The 17,487-nt window shown below is 42.0% G+C and overlaps 1 protein-coding gene across 1 annotated transcript; it reads right to left on the bottom strand.

Annotated features, from left to right (window-relative positions):
* Nucleotides 1-242: 242 nt before the first annotated feature.
* On the bottom strand, nt 243-17,185 carry pgm2l1 (phosphoglucomutase 2-like 1). Its single transcript, XM_084148359.1, has 14 exons — nt 16,570-17,185; nt 15,528-15,695; nt 10,761-10,867; nt 9,486-9,570; nt 9,046-9,129; nt 8,397-8,590; nt 7,814-8,003; nt 7,442-7,539; nt 7,018-7,198; nt 6,247-6,340; nt 5,705-5,834; nt 3,988-4,177; nt 3,746-3,879; nt 243-3,459 (listed from the first exon to the last, which is right to left on the bottom strand). Exons 1-14 carry the CDS (start codon nt 16,660-16,662, stop codon nt 3,363-3,365), a joined length of 1,845 nt encoding a protein of 614 aa, XP_084004485.1. The 5' UTR covers nt 16,663-17,185; the 3' UTR covers nt 243-3,362.
* Nucleotides 17,186-17,487: the final 302 nt, after the last annotated feature.

Raw genomic sequence — 17,487 nt, 5'->3', positions numbered from 1 at the left:
GCACAGCATGAATTGTAGATTAGAGTTTGAAAGGAAAATGTAGGCTACCTGAGAAGGTAACGGAAGTAAAGTTTTTCATTTTGCTAAGCCTGAATATAGGGTTGTGTTTTACCTTTGTTGAGACATTTACATTTTAGTCATTAAGCTCTTCTTATCCAGAGCGAATTACAATGATTGATTTTTTTCTGTAAATGAAAGCTTTAGAAATACGATTTATTATGCATATGTCAATACATCTTGTGGTTATAATACTGGGGGAAATGATTGTTTTAAGATTATTGAGAGGTGACAAACACAGCTGTAAGTCATGCCCCTCTGTGCTCATCATCATGCCCCTTTTTAGTGTTAGCAGGAAGGCTCTTTAGTGTTCCTCAAAATAAATGGATCACAACCACTTTTTAGGCAAACCGGAGTTTTCATTGGTGCAATAACTATAATATGCATGTTACAAGGAAATGTGTCAATGTACACATTTGGATTGGTATACTGATATAATTGCATAAACAAGAAACAAATACTGGACAGAAGAGTCTTACATTGAACTAACATTTCATCTCATCAAAAACTTCCAACCATTTTTCTTATCCTCCTGATACAATTGAAAATATATGCTCTATATTCATATTCTGACAATTCAATAGAATGTCTTTACTTTCGGATTGCCATCCAATATCTTAAATATGTACAATATTCATTCGTACAGGTTATGGTATTGAAATTAATTACAGGCATTGGCTAAATGTGTTGCATAAAAATATATATATATATATAATGTACTCAAATTAAATAATTTAAGTTTAGGTGTGTCTGGAGAACAGAGTAAACAAACAGTTACATAATAAAATTACACAACAATTGTTTTACAAACATTTGCTTAAAGGAAAATAATTTTGGTATTTGTTTCATTAGTCCAACTTGATTGCTGACATGCAACATATCAACAATGGACAAATTAAACAAATACCAAAAGATAGTTTTGGGGTGGAGTTTTCCTTTAAGTAATACAACATTCATCCTTTTTAGGCTGACAATACATACAAGCTAATATTTTGAAATTCAAGGAAGTCAACTACTCACCTGCGCTAAATTGTACAGACACAGTAACACTTCGTATCATTTTTTACCTGAAACAACAAAAAAAGTACTAACACAAGGTCATTTTCAAAATGACAGTTGCAGGAACACTTTGGAATTCCACACCACTAAATTTTTTTAACTTAAGGGTTACAATTGTTGGTCTAATATGTAAATGTGTTATATGTGAATTCCTGTTTCAAAATGATAACAGTAAGTTAAAACATATTGCTGTAACTACAAAGTCTCCTAAATGAGAAAAAAGAAAATTGTCATAAAATTTAAAAATGACCAAATGGTGCAAAACAGGTGACTTGTTTAGCTACAAAGCAACAAATAGAAACAGACGTTGGCATTCAGGTGAACATAGGGCTAATAATGCATGGAAACTAGTCAATTGTCATGTTCACAATCAAACTGCACACAAACAATTGGGCCAACCCCACCTCCCACCCGCTTGTCAAACATCTCAATCCAAATTCATGGGCATTAATATGGAGCTGGACCTCCCTTTGCCCTTCTGGGAAAGCTTTCCACTAGATGTTGGAACATTTCTGTGGGGACTTGCTTCCATTCAGCCAAGAGCATTAGTGAGGTCGGGCATTCGGCGTTCCAATTCATCCCAAATGTGTTCGATGGGGTTGAGGTCAAGGCTCTGAGCAGGCCAGTCAAGTTCTTCCACACCAATCTCGACAAACCATTTCTGTATGGACCTCGCTTTGTGCACGGGGGCATTGTCATGCTGAAACAGGAAAGGGCCTTCCCCAAACTGTTGCCACAAAGTTATAGGTACAGAATCATTTAGAATGTCATTATATGCTGTAGCGATATGATTTGCCTTCTCTGGAACTAAGGGGCCTAGCCCGAACCATGAAAAACAGCCCCCGACCAATATTCCTCCTCCACCAAACTTTACAGTTGGCACTATGCATTCGGGCAGGTAGCGTTCTCCTGGAATCCGCCAAACCCAGATTCGTCCGTCGAACTGCCAGATGGTGAAGCGTGATTCATCACTCCAGAGAACGCGTTTCCACTGCTCCAGAGTCCAATGGCGGCGAGCTTTACACCACTCCAGCCGACGCTTGGCATTGCGCATGGTGATCTTAGGCTTGTGTGCGGCTGCTCGGCCATGGAAACCCATTTCATGAAGCTCCCGACAAACAGTTCTTATGCTGACGATGCTTCCTGAGGCAGTTTGGAACTCGGTAGTGAGTGTTGCAACAGAGGAGAGACGATTTTTACGCGCTGCAGCACTCAGTGGTCCCGTTCTGTGAGCTTGTGTGGCCTACCACTTTGCGGCTGAGCCGTTGTTGCTCCTAGATGTTTCCACTTCACAATAACAGCACTTACAGTTGACCGGGCAGCTCTAGCAGGGAAGAACTTTGACAAACTGACTTGTTAGAAAGTTGGTATCCTATGATGGTGCCACGTTGAAAGTTACTAAGCTCTTCAGTAAGGACATTCTACTGCCAATATTTGTCTATGGAGATTGCATGGCTGTGTGCTCGATTTTGTACACCTGTCAGCAACGGGTGTGGCTGAAATAGCCGAATCCACTAATTTGAAGGGATGTCCACATACTTTTGACCATGTAGTGTACTTCTTCCTTTCTGGATTGTCATTTTGGTATGGGTACTTACAGAGTACAGGTGTTAAGACTATGAAATGATTGAAGCTGTAACGCTCACTGATGCAACGTAACAGATGGGGAGGCAGGAGTGCCATCTACGTTACGTACATGTGCAATGTCATACCTTACAATACTTAGCCTTTGGGTACAGTTTATCAACTGTACATAGATTAGAAGCAGCATGTGATAAGTGAGAGGTACTGTTCATACACCACATACACATCTATTAGGTAGCCTATTAGCACAGCCTGCTAGGAACAGAAGTACTAGCGGTATGGTTATGTGCACTACAATGGAGAAGAGGAATTTTCATTAGTAAACCTTGGCTGGGGACTGCATGTCATCTCACCTCATTGCGATTTCTTCTCATGGAACGGCACAGACCGTCCTGATGTTTATCTTAGGCTCCTTATTTTAGATAAATGGAAAATCCTCATGACAAAAACAGATATGCAGATTCTGGTTTACAAATTCTACTCCTGCATAGTAATCCACGTAACCCACCTTGCACACAAATGAAAAAACCCAGACAAGCAATAGTCTGAAATACATTTTGGTTTCACAGTTAGGAAAAACATTAATAGAACACAAGCAGGATAAAACAACAATACGAACCGATGCATCTGTATATAGACCAAGATGAAAAGCCCAACTAGATTCATCGGCGAATCAAGTTGTTTTTATCAGGCTCCAGAAACTCCTCGACAAGAGTATCTTGTACATTCTTAAGCTCCTCCTCAAGACTTGAGATGTCACTGAAAGCAAAAATAAAAACAAAATGTAAAATGCAAAACATTTTTACGATGCTAGCTGGTCTATGGCTTGGCTTTACCTTAATTGCCCCAAATGCGCAGCCATTCGTCTTACACTATAGCTTAAACAAGGTCCAACTTACTTTTTCCTGCCATCTCTGCCACTACAATACGGAGACATTATACTGGTTCTTTTTTAACTATTCCGTAACACTGTGGCTAGCTCTAACTGGTCCTCCAGAGTGTGTCATTGCTAGTAGAAGGGGGCGTCGTTACACTCAACACAAACCTTTTTCCGGGCGGTGCACAGAATTCTGTGTAGAACTTAATCTTTGGCTCTGTGCCACTGGTCCTTAGTGTGGCCACGATCCCATTCTGCAGAGTGAAGGTGATCATTTGGCTGCTCTTTGTCACAGGAAGCACCTGAGAGAGAGGATGAGGAGTTTTTAACTATACCTCTCACTATGAACCATTCAATTTGAAGCACACTAATGTATGAAATAAAAAATAAAACCACAACATTACACTTACGCAAAGTTTGTCAGGTTGACTACTGTCATATCCTGTAGTCACATCTCTCACGTCAACAATGCTGTGTCCACCCGAGGATTTGGGGTAAGTGTTCTCTCCCTCAAAGTTCCGAAGACGTGTGAATATTCTCTTGACCGTAGGGGGGTCGTGGCAGATGACATAGGACGTTGTGGAAATGTGATAACCGTAACTGAAAGACAACAACAATAAAGGATATTAGCATTTGACTGGAGAAGAGAGAGACACAATGGAGATTTATGGTAGCTCAATAAAGTGAAGCAGAAATAAAACGGCCCAACTTTATGGTGCAAAAACACCAAACTTTCATTTATCGGAAACGACACTACATGACCAGAGGTATGTGGACACCTGCTCGTCGAACATCTCATTCCAAAATCATGGGTATTAATATGGAGTTGGTCCTCCCTTTGCTGCTATAATAGCCTCCACTCTTCTGGGAAGGCTTTCCACTAGATGTTGGAACATTGCTGTAGGGACTTGCTTCCATTCAGCCACAAGATCATTAGTGAGGTCGGGCACTGATGTTGGGCAATTAGGCCTGGCTCGCAGTCAGTTTCCAATTCATCCCAAAAGGTGTTTGATGGGGTTGAGGTCAGGGCTCGGTGCAGGCCAGTAAAGTTCTTACACAGCGATCTCGACAAACCATTTCTGTATGGACCTCGCTTTGTGCACAGGGGTATTGTAATGCTGTAACAGGAAAGGGCCTTGCCCAAACTGTTGCCACAAAGTTGGAAGCACAGAATCGTCTGGAATGTCATTGTATGCTGTAGCGTTAAGATTTCCCTAGCCCGAACCATGAAAAACAGCTCCAGACCATTATTCCTCCTCCACCAAACTTTACAGTTGGCACTACGCATTCGGGCAGGTAGTGTTCTCCTGGCATCCGCCAAACACAGATTTGTCCGTCGGACAGCCAGATGGTGAAGCGTGATTCATCACTCCAGCCGACGATTGGCATTGCGATTGGTGATCTTAGGCTTGTGTGCGGCTGCTCGGCCATGGAAACCCATTTCATGAAGCTCCCGACGAACAATTATTGTGCCGATGTTGCTTTCAGAGGCAGTTTGGAACTCGGTAGTGAGTGTTGCAACCGAGGACAGGCGATTTTTATGCGCTACGTGCTTCAGCACTCGGCGGTCCCGTTCTGTGAGCTTGTGTGGCCTACCACTTCTGCGGCTGAACCGTTGTTGCTCCTAGACGTTTCCACTTCACAATAACAGCACAGACAGTTGACCGGGGCAGCTCTAGCTGGGCAGAAAGTTGACAAACTTACTTTTTGGAAAGGTGGCATCCTCTAACGTTGCCACGTTGAAAGTCAATGAGCTCTTCAGTAAGGCCATTCTACTGCCAATGTTTGTCTATGGAGATTGCATGTCTGTGTGCTCGATTTTATACACCAGTCAGTAACGAGTGTGCCTGAAATAGCAGTATGAAAATGTATGCACTGACTAACTGCGTCTGCTAAATGACAACTAAAAAAAAGTACCCAAAGTTTTAGTATACTGTGTTAGGTACATAGTTAGGTATGGTATCACAGTTGTAACAACGTGTACCTACTACCTAGTTATTCCACTGTACTTGTCTAACTAACTACCATGTAGATACTGAGATTTTAGGCCACTTCATGTAAAGTGACACCAAATAAACTCAGTAAACCAGAACATGGGGTATAGGAGGAAACTGGAATGACACCTACGTTTCATAGATGTTCTCTAGCTGCTGATGGAGGGTCAGGTTCTTGTTGTAGAGATAAGAGGCCATCTCAGCCACAACCACAGCTGCACTCACTCCATCCTTATCTGGGACCATGCTGCCACACAGGAATCCTGAAACACAGCAGACAAAACAAAAAAGACATATCAGGGCATATTTATCAAATACTAGTCCAATGGTCACTGCAACTCTCCCTCCTTAGCAGCCTGTCTGTACCTCAGGTAAACAGTGTACTGATCAACCCATTTGGTAGAAATGCAAATTTAAACATTTTCACATCATATTCTCAATTAAATTGAACTGTTTTCTATAATATGCATTAAAGATAACTTGACATGTAAGAAATAGGCAAATAGGTTGATCAACTCAAAATAATTTGATAAAGCCTTATATTATGTTCAGGATTGATCATTAATTGTTTGCAATAGTGGATACCACCACCATGACTTTATATTCAAAGTTTCAAACTGCTTTCACCATAAAGGACAAAGCAAATGTTATAAGAACTGAAAGAGATTTGTTAACCTATAGACTCCTCAAAGGCGAAGATCACTTCATTCCCTGTTTTTGCCAACTCGTGTATTTTCTTTCCGATCCATTTGAAACCAGGCAATGTTTCCTGAAACAGAGGGAACAGGGGTGCATTCATTAGCGCACAATGTAGAAATATTAAAACAAGTGTTTATTGGACAAATTCAGGTCCTTCCCCATTTCTACCCGTTTGCTTCCGTCACAGATTCTCCATTATATTGACCAGATACTCAAGTGGCCGCTCTAAAAATTTAAATAAATGTCTTCAAAAATGCAGTCGGGAGGCAAGATCAGCTGGGACCATTCAACCATTCCGATACAACGTATTTTTTTTCCAAAGTTGATGGGATGTCACATGTCCTTACTTATATCAGTACACTCGTAACAACCTAAGCATTATGAAACTTCTATTAGATTAAATAAGCCTCACGTAGCAAATAAGCCATTACATTTGTTGTTCACTCATTGACCTTCATACAAAAACTCCTCGCTTGGTGAGCATAAAATTAACAAAAAAACACCACCTGCTGGAGGAGACAGATTTTGGGCCTAGTTATCCCTCTCGCTTCGCCTCTTCCCCTCTGCTTCCATTTGGTTCCTAGTGAATACACCCCAGAGGTGAGGTTTTTGAGCACCTGGCAGAGGGCTCTCATGCTACTATCGTGACAGCAGGCAGTGCAACCAGAGCAAGTCTGAAAGCTAAGGGTGTATATTGCTCGACCTCCAACCATCCTTCATTCACCTGGAGGAGGAAAACGTACATACTTCAAAATGGAAGCCCTCTATCCGTGCAAAGGCCTTGAGGATCTTGGAGGAGACTGTGGTGGCCAGCATGTACATCCTCTCCATATCAGCCGGGTCTGAGTGAGTCTCCTTCCAATTGAACAGCATCCACCAGCCCAGCAGAGCTGCAAGTTCATTACCTGTGAAAACCTTCCATCCGCACCTTGACAGAACATGACGACAAAGCTAAGGTCAAGAGTTTTGTCATCTCAGCAGGAAAAACGTGTTGTAGCTAACAACCATGGCCCAGAGTTTTCCCTAGCCAGATCACATGGTCAGGAAAAGCTCTTGGCCTTTGAATAAAATGACATTCGATCTGTGCATCTCAGTAATAGCTTGTGGTCCAATATTCAGTATTATAATTATATTTTAAGAGAGTAGGCTACATTTGTATCAGGTATTTTACCTGTCAGATTGCTCTGCAACAGCCAAACGATCTGCATCAGGATCAGTTGCCATGACAATCTTGGCATTCTCTCTCTCAGCAAGGCGAAGGGAGAGCTCCTGCAACACCAAATATCAAAACAACAATCATGGAGGACGCACAAGCCACTTTATATTCGCGGGAGTGAGATGCACACCAATTTGTAGAAAAAAGACAGTGTCATTTTATGCTACAGAGACACGAGGCTGCCACATTAACACTTCCTTCACGTGCTGCTCGCATGGCCAGAGTAGTAGGCTGCATTGACACACAGTGAGAATTGTGCATCTAGTGTAGCAACTCTGTTACACAGATAGCACTGAAAAGTTTGGTGAATTTTGAATATTTCCTCACCAAAACAGACTCTCCTTCCTCTGGATTTGGACAGCTGACAGTGGAGAAGTTCGGATCAGGATCTTTCTGTTCTGGAACAGGGATAGGAGGAGGGAACCCAAACGCCCGGAAAGCCTGCTGGACGTAGTCATGCCCTACTCCGTGAAAGGACGAGTGCACAAACTTCAATGGGGACTTGGTGTTCAGTTCTCTGAGAAACAAGCAAGTAAAAACATGTATGAGTATGTTTTTTATAACACAAATATGTATTGTGTTTGCTGCAAAATTATTTGTGGACAAAGGAAATTAAAGTTAGCTGAATCTGAATTCAAACAATTCAACAAATTGAATAAGAAAAGGTCATCGGGGGTCATTAAAAACAATATGTGATAACTACAACACGTTCACAGCCAGTGTGAGGGTGTTTGCCCGCTCCCTGCTTCATAATAAAATGTGTTTGCCGACTCCCAATTACACCATAAATCATAATTTTCTGAATTAATATCCAATTGTTAAAGGCAGCACACGTCACTGTGAATAAATCAGCATAGACTACTTGTGATCACTTTCTAAAGTACAGACTCCTAGCACTGTGAATTGGTACCTGTGGAAACAAACAGAGCTGAGGTCCTCCATATACTTTTTGGATATCTCCCTCAGCGGATCGCTCTTCAGTGGACTGCTGTCTGCCAAACTCTCGTTCCAGGACTCGCTCCATGGCTCTAAGCTCTCTTCAATGCACTTCAGGATCTCCTTGTCGTTAGGAGAAGAGATCTGGGCTCCATTGTCCCAGTAAACCTTCAAAGAAAAGCAAGACACTGTACCAAATGCTAATGCACAGCTTATCTTGCCATTGTATGGCATACCTAATTCATCCTCCCATTAGGACAGGGTTTCCCAAACTCAGTCCTGGGGACCCCCCTGGGTGCACGTTTAGTTTTTTGCCCTAGCACTACACAGCTGATTCAAATAACCAACTCATCATCAAGCTTTGATTATTATTTGAAAAACACTAAACGTGCACCCAGGCGGGGCCCCCAAGACAGAGTTTGTAAACCCTGCTAGTAATACAACACTAGGAATAAAGGCATATTTTATAAGAGGGATAACTGTTTTCTTGTATGATAAATAGCATACAGTCCCCTACAAAATGCAGTGTTAAAAGCTTTTAGTTCAATAAGGATTCTAGATGCTGTACGCTCCATGCCTTGACTCAAGTGACCCTGGTAAGATGGAAAGCAGAAGTCTGATACCTTGTATCCATTGTCTTCTTTAGGGTTGTGAGAGGCAGTGACCATCACACCAGCTGCAGCACCCAGCCTCTTTACAGCATATGGCTAGGAGAGATCACAAAACAGTAAGGCCTTTGGAACTAAATTAGTGTAATTCTTAGCCTAATCTGAAAGCGCTGAGACTTTACCAGCTGTATAGCCATATAAGTACATCCAGAGGTTTTTCTTGACGACACAATCTGGCCATTAAAAACCATTATAACTAAGGCATAGACTCCTTCCTGGTCTGGTCAGGTCACATGGCCAGGTAAATCACCTGACCCTACATGTATGACATCACCAGTATATAGGAAACAAATTGGTAAGCAACCAAGAAACAAGTGATTTATGTCCAAGGAGGGATAAAGTGACCAGGTTTTAAATTTTAATGGAATAGTTCAAATCAAACTATTTGATCTTACCACAAAGGGAGTGGGGACATATGTGGAGAAGAGAAACACTGGAATATCTTTACAAAGCATCACAGCTGCAGTCAACCGGGCAAGTCTGTGGAATAGAAAAATAATCGTAATATTTCTTTAGAAGAATAACACCAATAGTCCATTGTCAGACACACACATACACACCAGAGCCCTATACTATGTACTGTATGTGGTTTGAAGAGTTAGCGAGGTAACTTTGGTCAACTCTGAGTTCAACTCGGGATAACAGGTACCACGAAAGTGGCTCAGCTTTTAGCCAGGTCAATTTCGATTGCAATGAATCCTTCAGAACTAACCTGCTCCTGGGCAGAATAACTCTGGCTAACTCTATTTATCCTAAATGAAGTGTCTGAACCACGAGTTGAGGACCAATGAAATCAGATTCCCTCCCTCTCCCAAAGATTGAGTCATCATCCCTTTCAATTGAGGAAGATGACTGATTAAATGTTTTATTGATTAAATGTTTTTTTGAGTGTTAAAAAATAGGGGGGGGTAAATTCCCGTTCAAACAGGACATGGCATTTAAAGCATACAATACACAAAATGCATCAGACAATCGTTTGGAAAAGTGACACTTCTTTATCGTTTTTTTGGGTTCAGTACTGTACTAGCGTTGTGGTCACTGATCTAATGTGTGTGAACAAAGCCAAATAGTTAGTTGCTTTAGGCCACTCATTCTAGAGTAGTTATATTTTAGTAAAGCGGCGGTACTATTGTTCCGTTTCATTCATAATGCTCTGGGCATTGAAACATGTTAGATTTTTCTATTGTTACCACCTCTCTAACCTCTAAGCTACCTGCTGCTCCAAACTCTCTAATATTCTAAAACTCTAGCTTGTGGGTTCCCTGCTTGTCAACTGGGAAATAGCCTACACACACAATGCCCTAAAAAAATCTATTTCCTGTTATTATTTCGGCTCTAGAAATGTGTGCAGTTAACAGTAGGCCAAGAATGCAATCAATGTTCTCACTCGGTCCATCTGTATTCACGACTATTTTGCCATCACACAACTTCAGGCAGGAATGTGACCTCTTTATAAACTTTATCACACTGCACTGTCGACAGAGCAATCCAAAGCCACAATCAGCATTACATTAGGAGTTATTTATTAGATAACTAAAAGGCCCACTGATATTTACAGCCAGTTTTTAACCATTTACATTAAATCAGACTTTCTAATATGTAGCCAGTTATACGTGTTTGCAAGTGGTGGTATGATCTGCAGAGGAGAAGGAGGAGGTATAGTATAGTACCGTTCACTGTTGCAACCACTGGCCTCCTGCGCTCGAGTGTCGTATCCAACCACTATGCCACGGCTACCGAAGTCGGGGAAAAACCTGGCCAGATATTTGTATATTCCCTGCAGTGAGGAGGAATGGAAAAAGAATGGAATGATGAGGCCATGTCTATACCTCTTTAAAATTATTCTTTCCTATTATCCTTCATGTTTTCACTTTGTAAAGGAGGTAAGGGAAACTCTGGTAGGTAGGTGGGTTGTTAGACTTTTGTGTGCTCTGCTCCATGAGACACAGTCAGTTTGTCACGATAACAGAATTTTGAATTCGATACAGATACCAGGTTTGGTATCACTATACTCGATAACATGACGATACTCAACACCAAAACGATACCCCAGCAAAAAAAGGAAATGTATATTAGCCAGTCACAGAATGGCACTTGATCCAGACAGATAAACTTTGCTACTGCTCTGTTCAACCGTAGGGAATCTTTTGAGTTCAATATAATTGTATTAGAATATTTTTACGTAAATTTTTCAGAGACAGCCATGTTTACATTAATGAATCAATTATACAAATGATACAATCAATTTGACTTTGTTTTTACCAATCGAACTACATAATATAATGGTAATCATTTATTTGAATGGTAAATCTCTTTTGATAAAATGGGTAAATCAATATTTAGCCTAGGCCTATTCACAATACTGGTGAATAGGAGTGTGTGCATGCAGTGAGTTCTTGAGCTTGTTTTAGCTGATTTCATGGTGCTACAGATAACAAACAATCTGTTTCCCTTCCATTTGGGCCTTATTTTATTGTACTGATCAACAACATTTGCATAGAAGTACCTTATTTTATAAACAAGTAATGACGTAATTCGTGAGGCAAGACGGTGCAACCCGTATGAGCCCTATTCACACGCACAGTCAGTTGAACTACATGTTTTTAGAGGCAGTCAGCTTGGAAATCAGCATATTTTGCGTTATGGCACATAATCACAAACAAAGTACAAGGGTTTTGAATGTGTTCGCTTCAGCTGTAAGCTAGTAAGAAAAATTAGCATACAAAGTTGGATGCTACCGGTATCTTATTGCATTGTAAAGTGTTCTAGCTTGTATGGACATTTATTCGCGAACAGTAATTCAGTAATTAACAGTTTTAACATTTCTACATGCCTTGTTGCATTATTCAAGTGTGTTAACTTCTGTGCAGCATGAGTGGGGAGCTAACATGATGCAGCCAAGACTCCCAGTGCAGGCTAGCAATGAGTAAGTGGAGCAGGCACCGTGAGCGCCTCGCGCTATATGCGGGACATCGGCTGCGCTGATCCGTGAGACACATTTAACAGAAGCACCAGAAGTTTTTTTTATTTTTTTTTATCTATGACTGAACCGTTTTTCATGTTCTAGTATCGAAAAATTACGAAAGTTTCGGTAAAAATATTTAAGTGCATTTGAACGGGGTATGGTAGTAGGTGCCAGGCACACACGGTTTGTGTCAAAAACAGCAACCCTGCTTGGTTTTTCACGCTCAACAGTTTCCCATGTGTATCAAGAATGATCCAACATCCAAAGGACATCCAGCCAATTTGACAACTGTGGGAAGCATTGGCGTCAACATGGGCCAGCATCCCTGTGGAACGCTTTCGACACCTTCTAGAGTCCATGCCCTGACTAATTGAGGCTGTTCTGAGGGCAAAAGGGGGTGCAACTGAATATTAGGAAGGTGTTCTTAATGTTTTGTACACTCAGTGTATATACTGTATATAAACTCAGCAAAAAAAGAAACGTCCCTTCTTCAGGACCCTGTCTTTCAAAGATAATTCGTAAAAATCCAAATAACTTCACAGATCTTCATTGTAAATGGTTTAAACACTGTTCCCCATGCTTGTTCAATGAACCATAAACAATTAATGAACATGCACCTGTGGAAAGGTCGTTAAGACACTAACAGCTTACAGACGGTAGGCAATTAAGGTCACAGTTATGAAAACTTAGGACACTAAAGAGGCCTTTCTACTGACTCTGAAAAACACCAAAAGAAAGATGCCCAGGGTCCCTGCTCATCTGCCTGAATGTGCCTTAGGCATGCTGCAAGGAGGCATGAGGACTGCAGATGTGGCCAGGGCAATAAATTGCAATGTCCGTACTGTGAGATGCCTAAGACAGCGCTACAGGGAGGAAGGACGGACAGCTGATCGTCCTCGCAGTGGCAGACCACGTGTAACAACACCTGCACAGGATCGGTACATCCGAACATCACACCTTCGGAACAGGTACAGGATGGCAACAACAACTGCCCGAGTTACACTAGGAACGCAAAATCCCTCACTCAGTGCTCAGACTGTCCGCAATAGGCTGAGAGAGGCTGGACTGAGGGCTTGTAGGCCTGTTGTAAGGCAGGTCCTCACCAGACATCACCGGCAATAACATCGGCTATGGACACAAACCCACCGTCGCTGGACCAGACAGGACTGGCAAAAAGTGCTCTTCACTGACGAGTCATTTGCGTTTATCGTCGAAGGAATGAGCGTTACACTGAGGCCTGTACTCTGGAGCGGGATCGATTTGGAGGTGGAGGGTCCGTCATGGTCTGGGGCGGTGTGTCACAGCATCATCGGACTGAGCTTGTTGTCATTGCAGGCAATCTCAACGCTGTGCGTTACAGGGAAGACATCCTCCTCCCTCATGTGGTACCCTTCCTGCAGGCTCATCCTGACATGACCCTCCAGCATGACAATGCCACCAGCCATACTGCTCGTTCTGTGCGTGATTTCCTGCAAGACAGAGGAATGTCAGTGTTCTGCCATGGCCAGCGAAGAGCCCGGATCTCAATCCCATTGAGCACGTCTGGGACCTGTTGGATCGGAGGGTGAGGGCTAGGGCCATTCCCCCCCAGAAATGGGCGGGAACTTGCAGGTGCCTTGGTGGAAGAGTGGGGTAACATCTCACAGCAAGAACTGGCAAATATGGTGCAGTCCATGAGGACGAGATGCACTGCAGTACTTAATGCAGCTAGTGGCCACACCAGATACTGACTGTTACTTTTGATTTTGACCCCCCCTTTATTCAGGGACACATTATTCAATTTCTGTTAGTCACAGGTCTGTGGAACTTGTTCAGTTTATGTCTCAGTTGTTGAATCTTGTTATGTTCATACAAATATTTACACATGTTAAGTTAAGTTTGCTGAAAATAAACGCAGTTGACAGCGAGAGGACGTTTCTTTTTTTGCTGAGTTTATATACACTGATTATACCAAACATTAGGAACACCTTCCTAATATTGAGTTGGACCCCCTTTTGCCCTCAGAACAGCCTCAATTTGTCATTGCCCATTCACCCTCTGAATGGCATACATACAAAATCCATGTCTCAAGGCTTAAAAATCCTTCTTTAACCTGTCTCCTCCCCTTCATCTACACTGATTTAAGTGGATTTAACAAGTGACATCAATAAGGGATCATAACCTTCACCTGGTCAGTCTGTCGTGGAAAGAGCAGGTGTTTTTAATGTTTTGTATACTCAGTGTATATACTACAACAGCCCCTATGCCTTTGTGACACTGCTAGTTTTTATTTAATTTGATTTAGTTACATAGGCCTATGTATGCTGCAATTCAGCTTTTTTGCTGCAAATGTGTACAATTCAAAATAAACCTTCAATATATATCTAAAAACTACTGGGAGGTAGGTACTCCACCACCATATTGCAATGCTGAAGTCATTGATCTCATTAATGGTGGACCTTAAAATGGCTGATACCAATATATAGAAACCACTGTTACTTCTGACACTTTTTATTTTAAAACATTGATATAGGGGTTTTACATTAACCTGTGATTTATATATTATGCATACTCATTGGACAGCATTGTACTTAATCATAAGGTAAAATCATCTATATGACATCATACACAGCGGGCTGCCTACCTGCTTACAGACAACTGCAACAACCTTCAAATCTGTCAAGGCTGCATCTATTGGCTGTTTCCTTGAAGATGGAAAAGAGAGAACACCTATTTTTGCAAGGGGTGGATTGGATTATGCTGAGCCGCGGGGCACCGGTCTATGGCCCGTGACGTGAACAGGCAAAAGTGATGAGGGAAGAGCGCCCTTCTCAAATCGAACAATAATCTGCACAGCTCGGTCATGTTGTCAACAAGGCAGCATGGTGCATCGTCCAGAAACATAGAACATCTCTTTTCCATAAACGATATATTTGAATTTTCAAACTACTTTTCATTGGGAAGGCAGATAAAGCGTTTTTATCAAAAGCAATCACTTTTGCATGTGAAAAACACAGAATGGTAGTTATTACTCCACGTGCTTAATTACGCCACTTTCGTTTGGACTGAACGGGGCTCCTTGCTCATGCCCAGTAGGCAGCCCGGTTCCAAAAGGAATACAATCAACTTTCACCCGGTGCAAAACACGCCTACCCAGGGGCCCAGGCCAGATTAATCGAATCCCCTCAATGATAGGAAGCGCCATTGTGGGCTATCTCCATTTTAAAAGTCAATTTCTACTTGGTAGTCTTCTACTTCAATGAGGTTATTGGCAGTTAATAAACAAATTGAAAAGGTGCATAGTACCACATAAACCCAAGGTTGATGATTTACTGCCACGAAGATCTCAGCTCTGCCAATTTTGTTGTTGTTGAGATCTGTAACCAGGAAGTCGCTCCACTGTACACAATGATGTCATATAGCTGAATGAGTCTATATCTTTAACATAACTTGTGCCAGAATAGTTTGCTTATAGAAATAAACTATTATTAACCTGTGTGGACTGGATGATAGTCAGATCATTAATGAGGGCAAAGCCTGCGCCCATGGCTGCCCTCAGCCCTGCCGTCCCAAACGCCATCCTGGAGCAGAGCCTACGCCTCAGCTCCTCCACTTGCCCATCCAGCAACAGGGCCTCTATCTGAGCTCTGGTCCGTGGATTCTGAATGGGAAAAAATACATTAGCTACACATTCAGCACTCTCTTACTGACATCATTACTCAACACAGTTGCACACCCCTTAATTGAAGACTGACTTGCTTGCTGATTGAGTCAAATATACAATTCCCACTGCTTTAGCATTATGGTTGCGCTACACTGGAACTGAACAAAAATATAATCTTGGCTGTTGCTAAAAGTAGCCTAATCTTGTTTGTTCAATCAGCATTTGTTTATACAGAATATCTTCTTAAATCTAGACATAGATCTGGGCCCTTACAGTTCCTTACTGCATCTGACAGTCCAAATCAGGTTAAGAAGTCTGACATTTAGAGAGTGGGGGTCAGCCATATCCATTGCTTTTATGCCCTTTCTAAACTAGGGCTCCAGTGCAAGTGTTAGGGGTGGAGTAGAGGCTACATGCGATTAGTAATAAGAAAAATAGGTAAAATTGTAGCCTGATACCAGACTTGTTTGTGCGCATATGACAAGGTGTGGAATGTTAGCACAAACAGATCTGGCACAATGGCTAGGTCTTGCCCTCCTTAACATGTTTTACATTTGAGTAATTTAGCATTCATGCAGAGCGACTTACAGGAGCAATTAGGGTTACGTGCCTTGCTCAAGGGCACAGACAGATTTTTCACCTAGTCGGCTTGGGGATTTCAACCAGCAACCTTTCGGTTACTCGCCCAACGCTCTTAGCCGCTAGGCTACCTGCCACTATGCGACACACACATAGGGATTTCAGAAGACCATCGATCTGAAGGACATAAGGCATTTGCACCTGACATACCAGGCAAGTGACAACCCAAGTCAGTACACCGTCAATAAAAAGTGTTAACTATGATGACGCCACTGACAGTTGACTCACTGACCTTATCCCACGTTATCCATTGGTAAATAGCCTTATCAAGTCGCACGTCCCCAGTTGCATGGCAATTTAGGTCCAGGTCTCCGTTGTTCTCCATAGCAAGATATTGTGCAGCAAAACATAAAGCTAGCTAACTACGTAGCTAACGTTGTTAACGTTAGTTTACAAAACTAGCAAGCTAGCAATAGGCCAGGCAGGACAGAACGTCCCTAGCTATCGGTCTTGACGTTGTCTCTGTGTGAGTGTTTGCTTTGGCTACCGAAACTCACAAAACAGATATATACTAGCTAACAGCAGCCAAGATAAGATGAGAAATGTATTGTCTAACAAACCGTTAGGACGCTAGCTAGCTAACGTTAGCTTGACGCGCTGGAGTGGTGGTGTTGACTGTTGTTGAGCGACCGAGCTAGCTAGCTAGCTACTAGTAGTAAGTAGTACCATGTCATGTTATCATCTGCAGTAGACATCTGGCTGGCGTGATCACCCTTGAAAAACAGCACGCTAGCTAGTTATAACTAGTTATCAAGCGTAGCAGCATAATGACCCCTCCTTATCAGGCTTGTCCTATCTTAGCACTCAAGTTGTCTTTATTATGTTAAACTAGTTAGCTAGCTACCTTAGTTAGTAGACTGAAGTTGGGACTAGTTACCACAGCCACAAAGTCAAAATTGGTTATGTCGTAAGAATTCATGAAATAAATACATATATTTTTGGTCTTAATTTAAGGTTAGGGTTTGGCATAAGGTTAGCAGTGTGGTTAAGGATAGTTTTAAAATCATTGTAAGATTATTATTTTTTGAAATAGGCGGGGTTTAGCCATAATTATGACTTTGTGGCTGTGGTAACTAATGACGACCAACTAGTAGCCTTCAGTCGCGCGGCTACATTTGGACTACCAAAACAGCGGGCTCACGCCATCATA

This window comes from Coregonus lavaretus (assembly GCF_964263955.1).
Source record: "Coregonus lavaretus genome assembly, chromosome: 30".
Lineage (NCBI taxonomy): Eukaryota > Metazoa > Chordata > Actinopteri > Salmoniformes > Salmonidae > Coregonus > Coregonus lavaretus.
The sequence above is the reverse complement of the archived record's forward strand: the minus strand, read 5'-3'. Positions and strand labels throughout refer to the sequence as shown.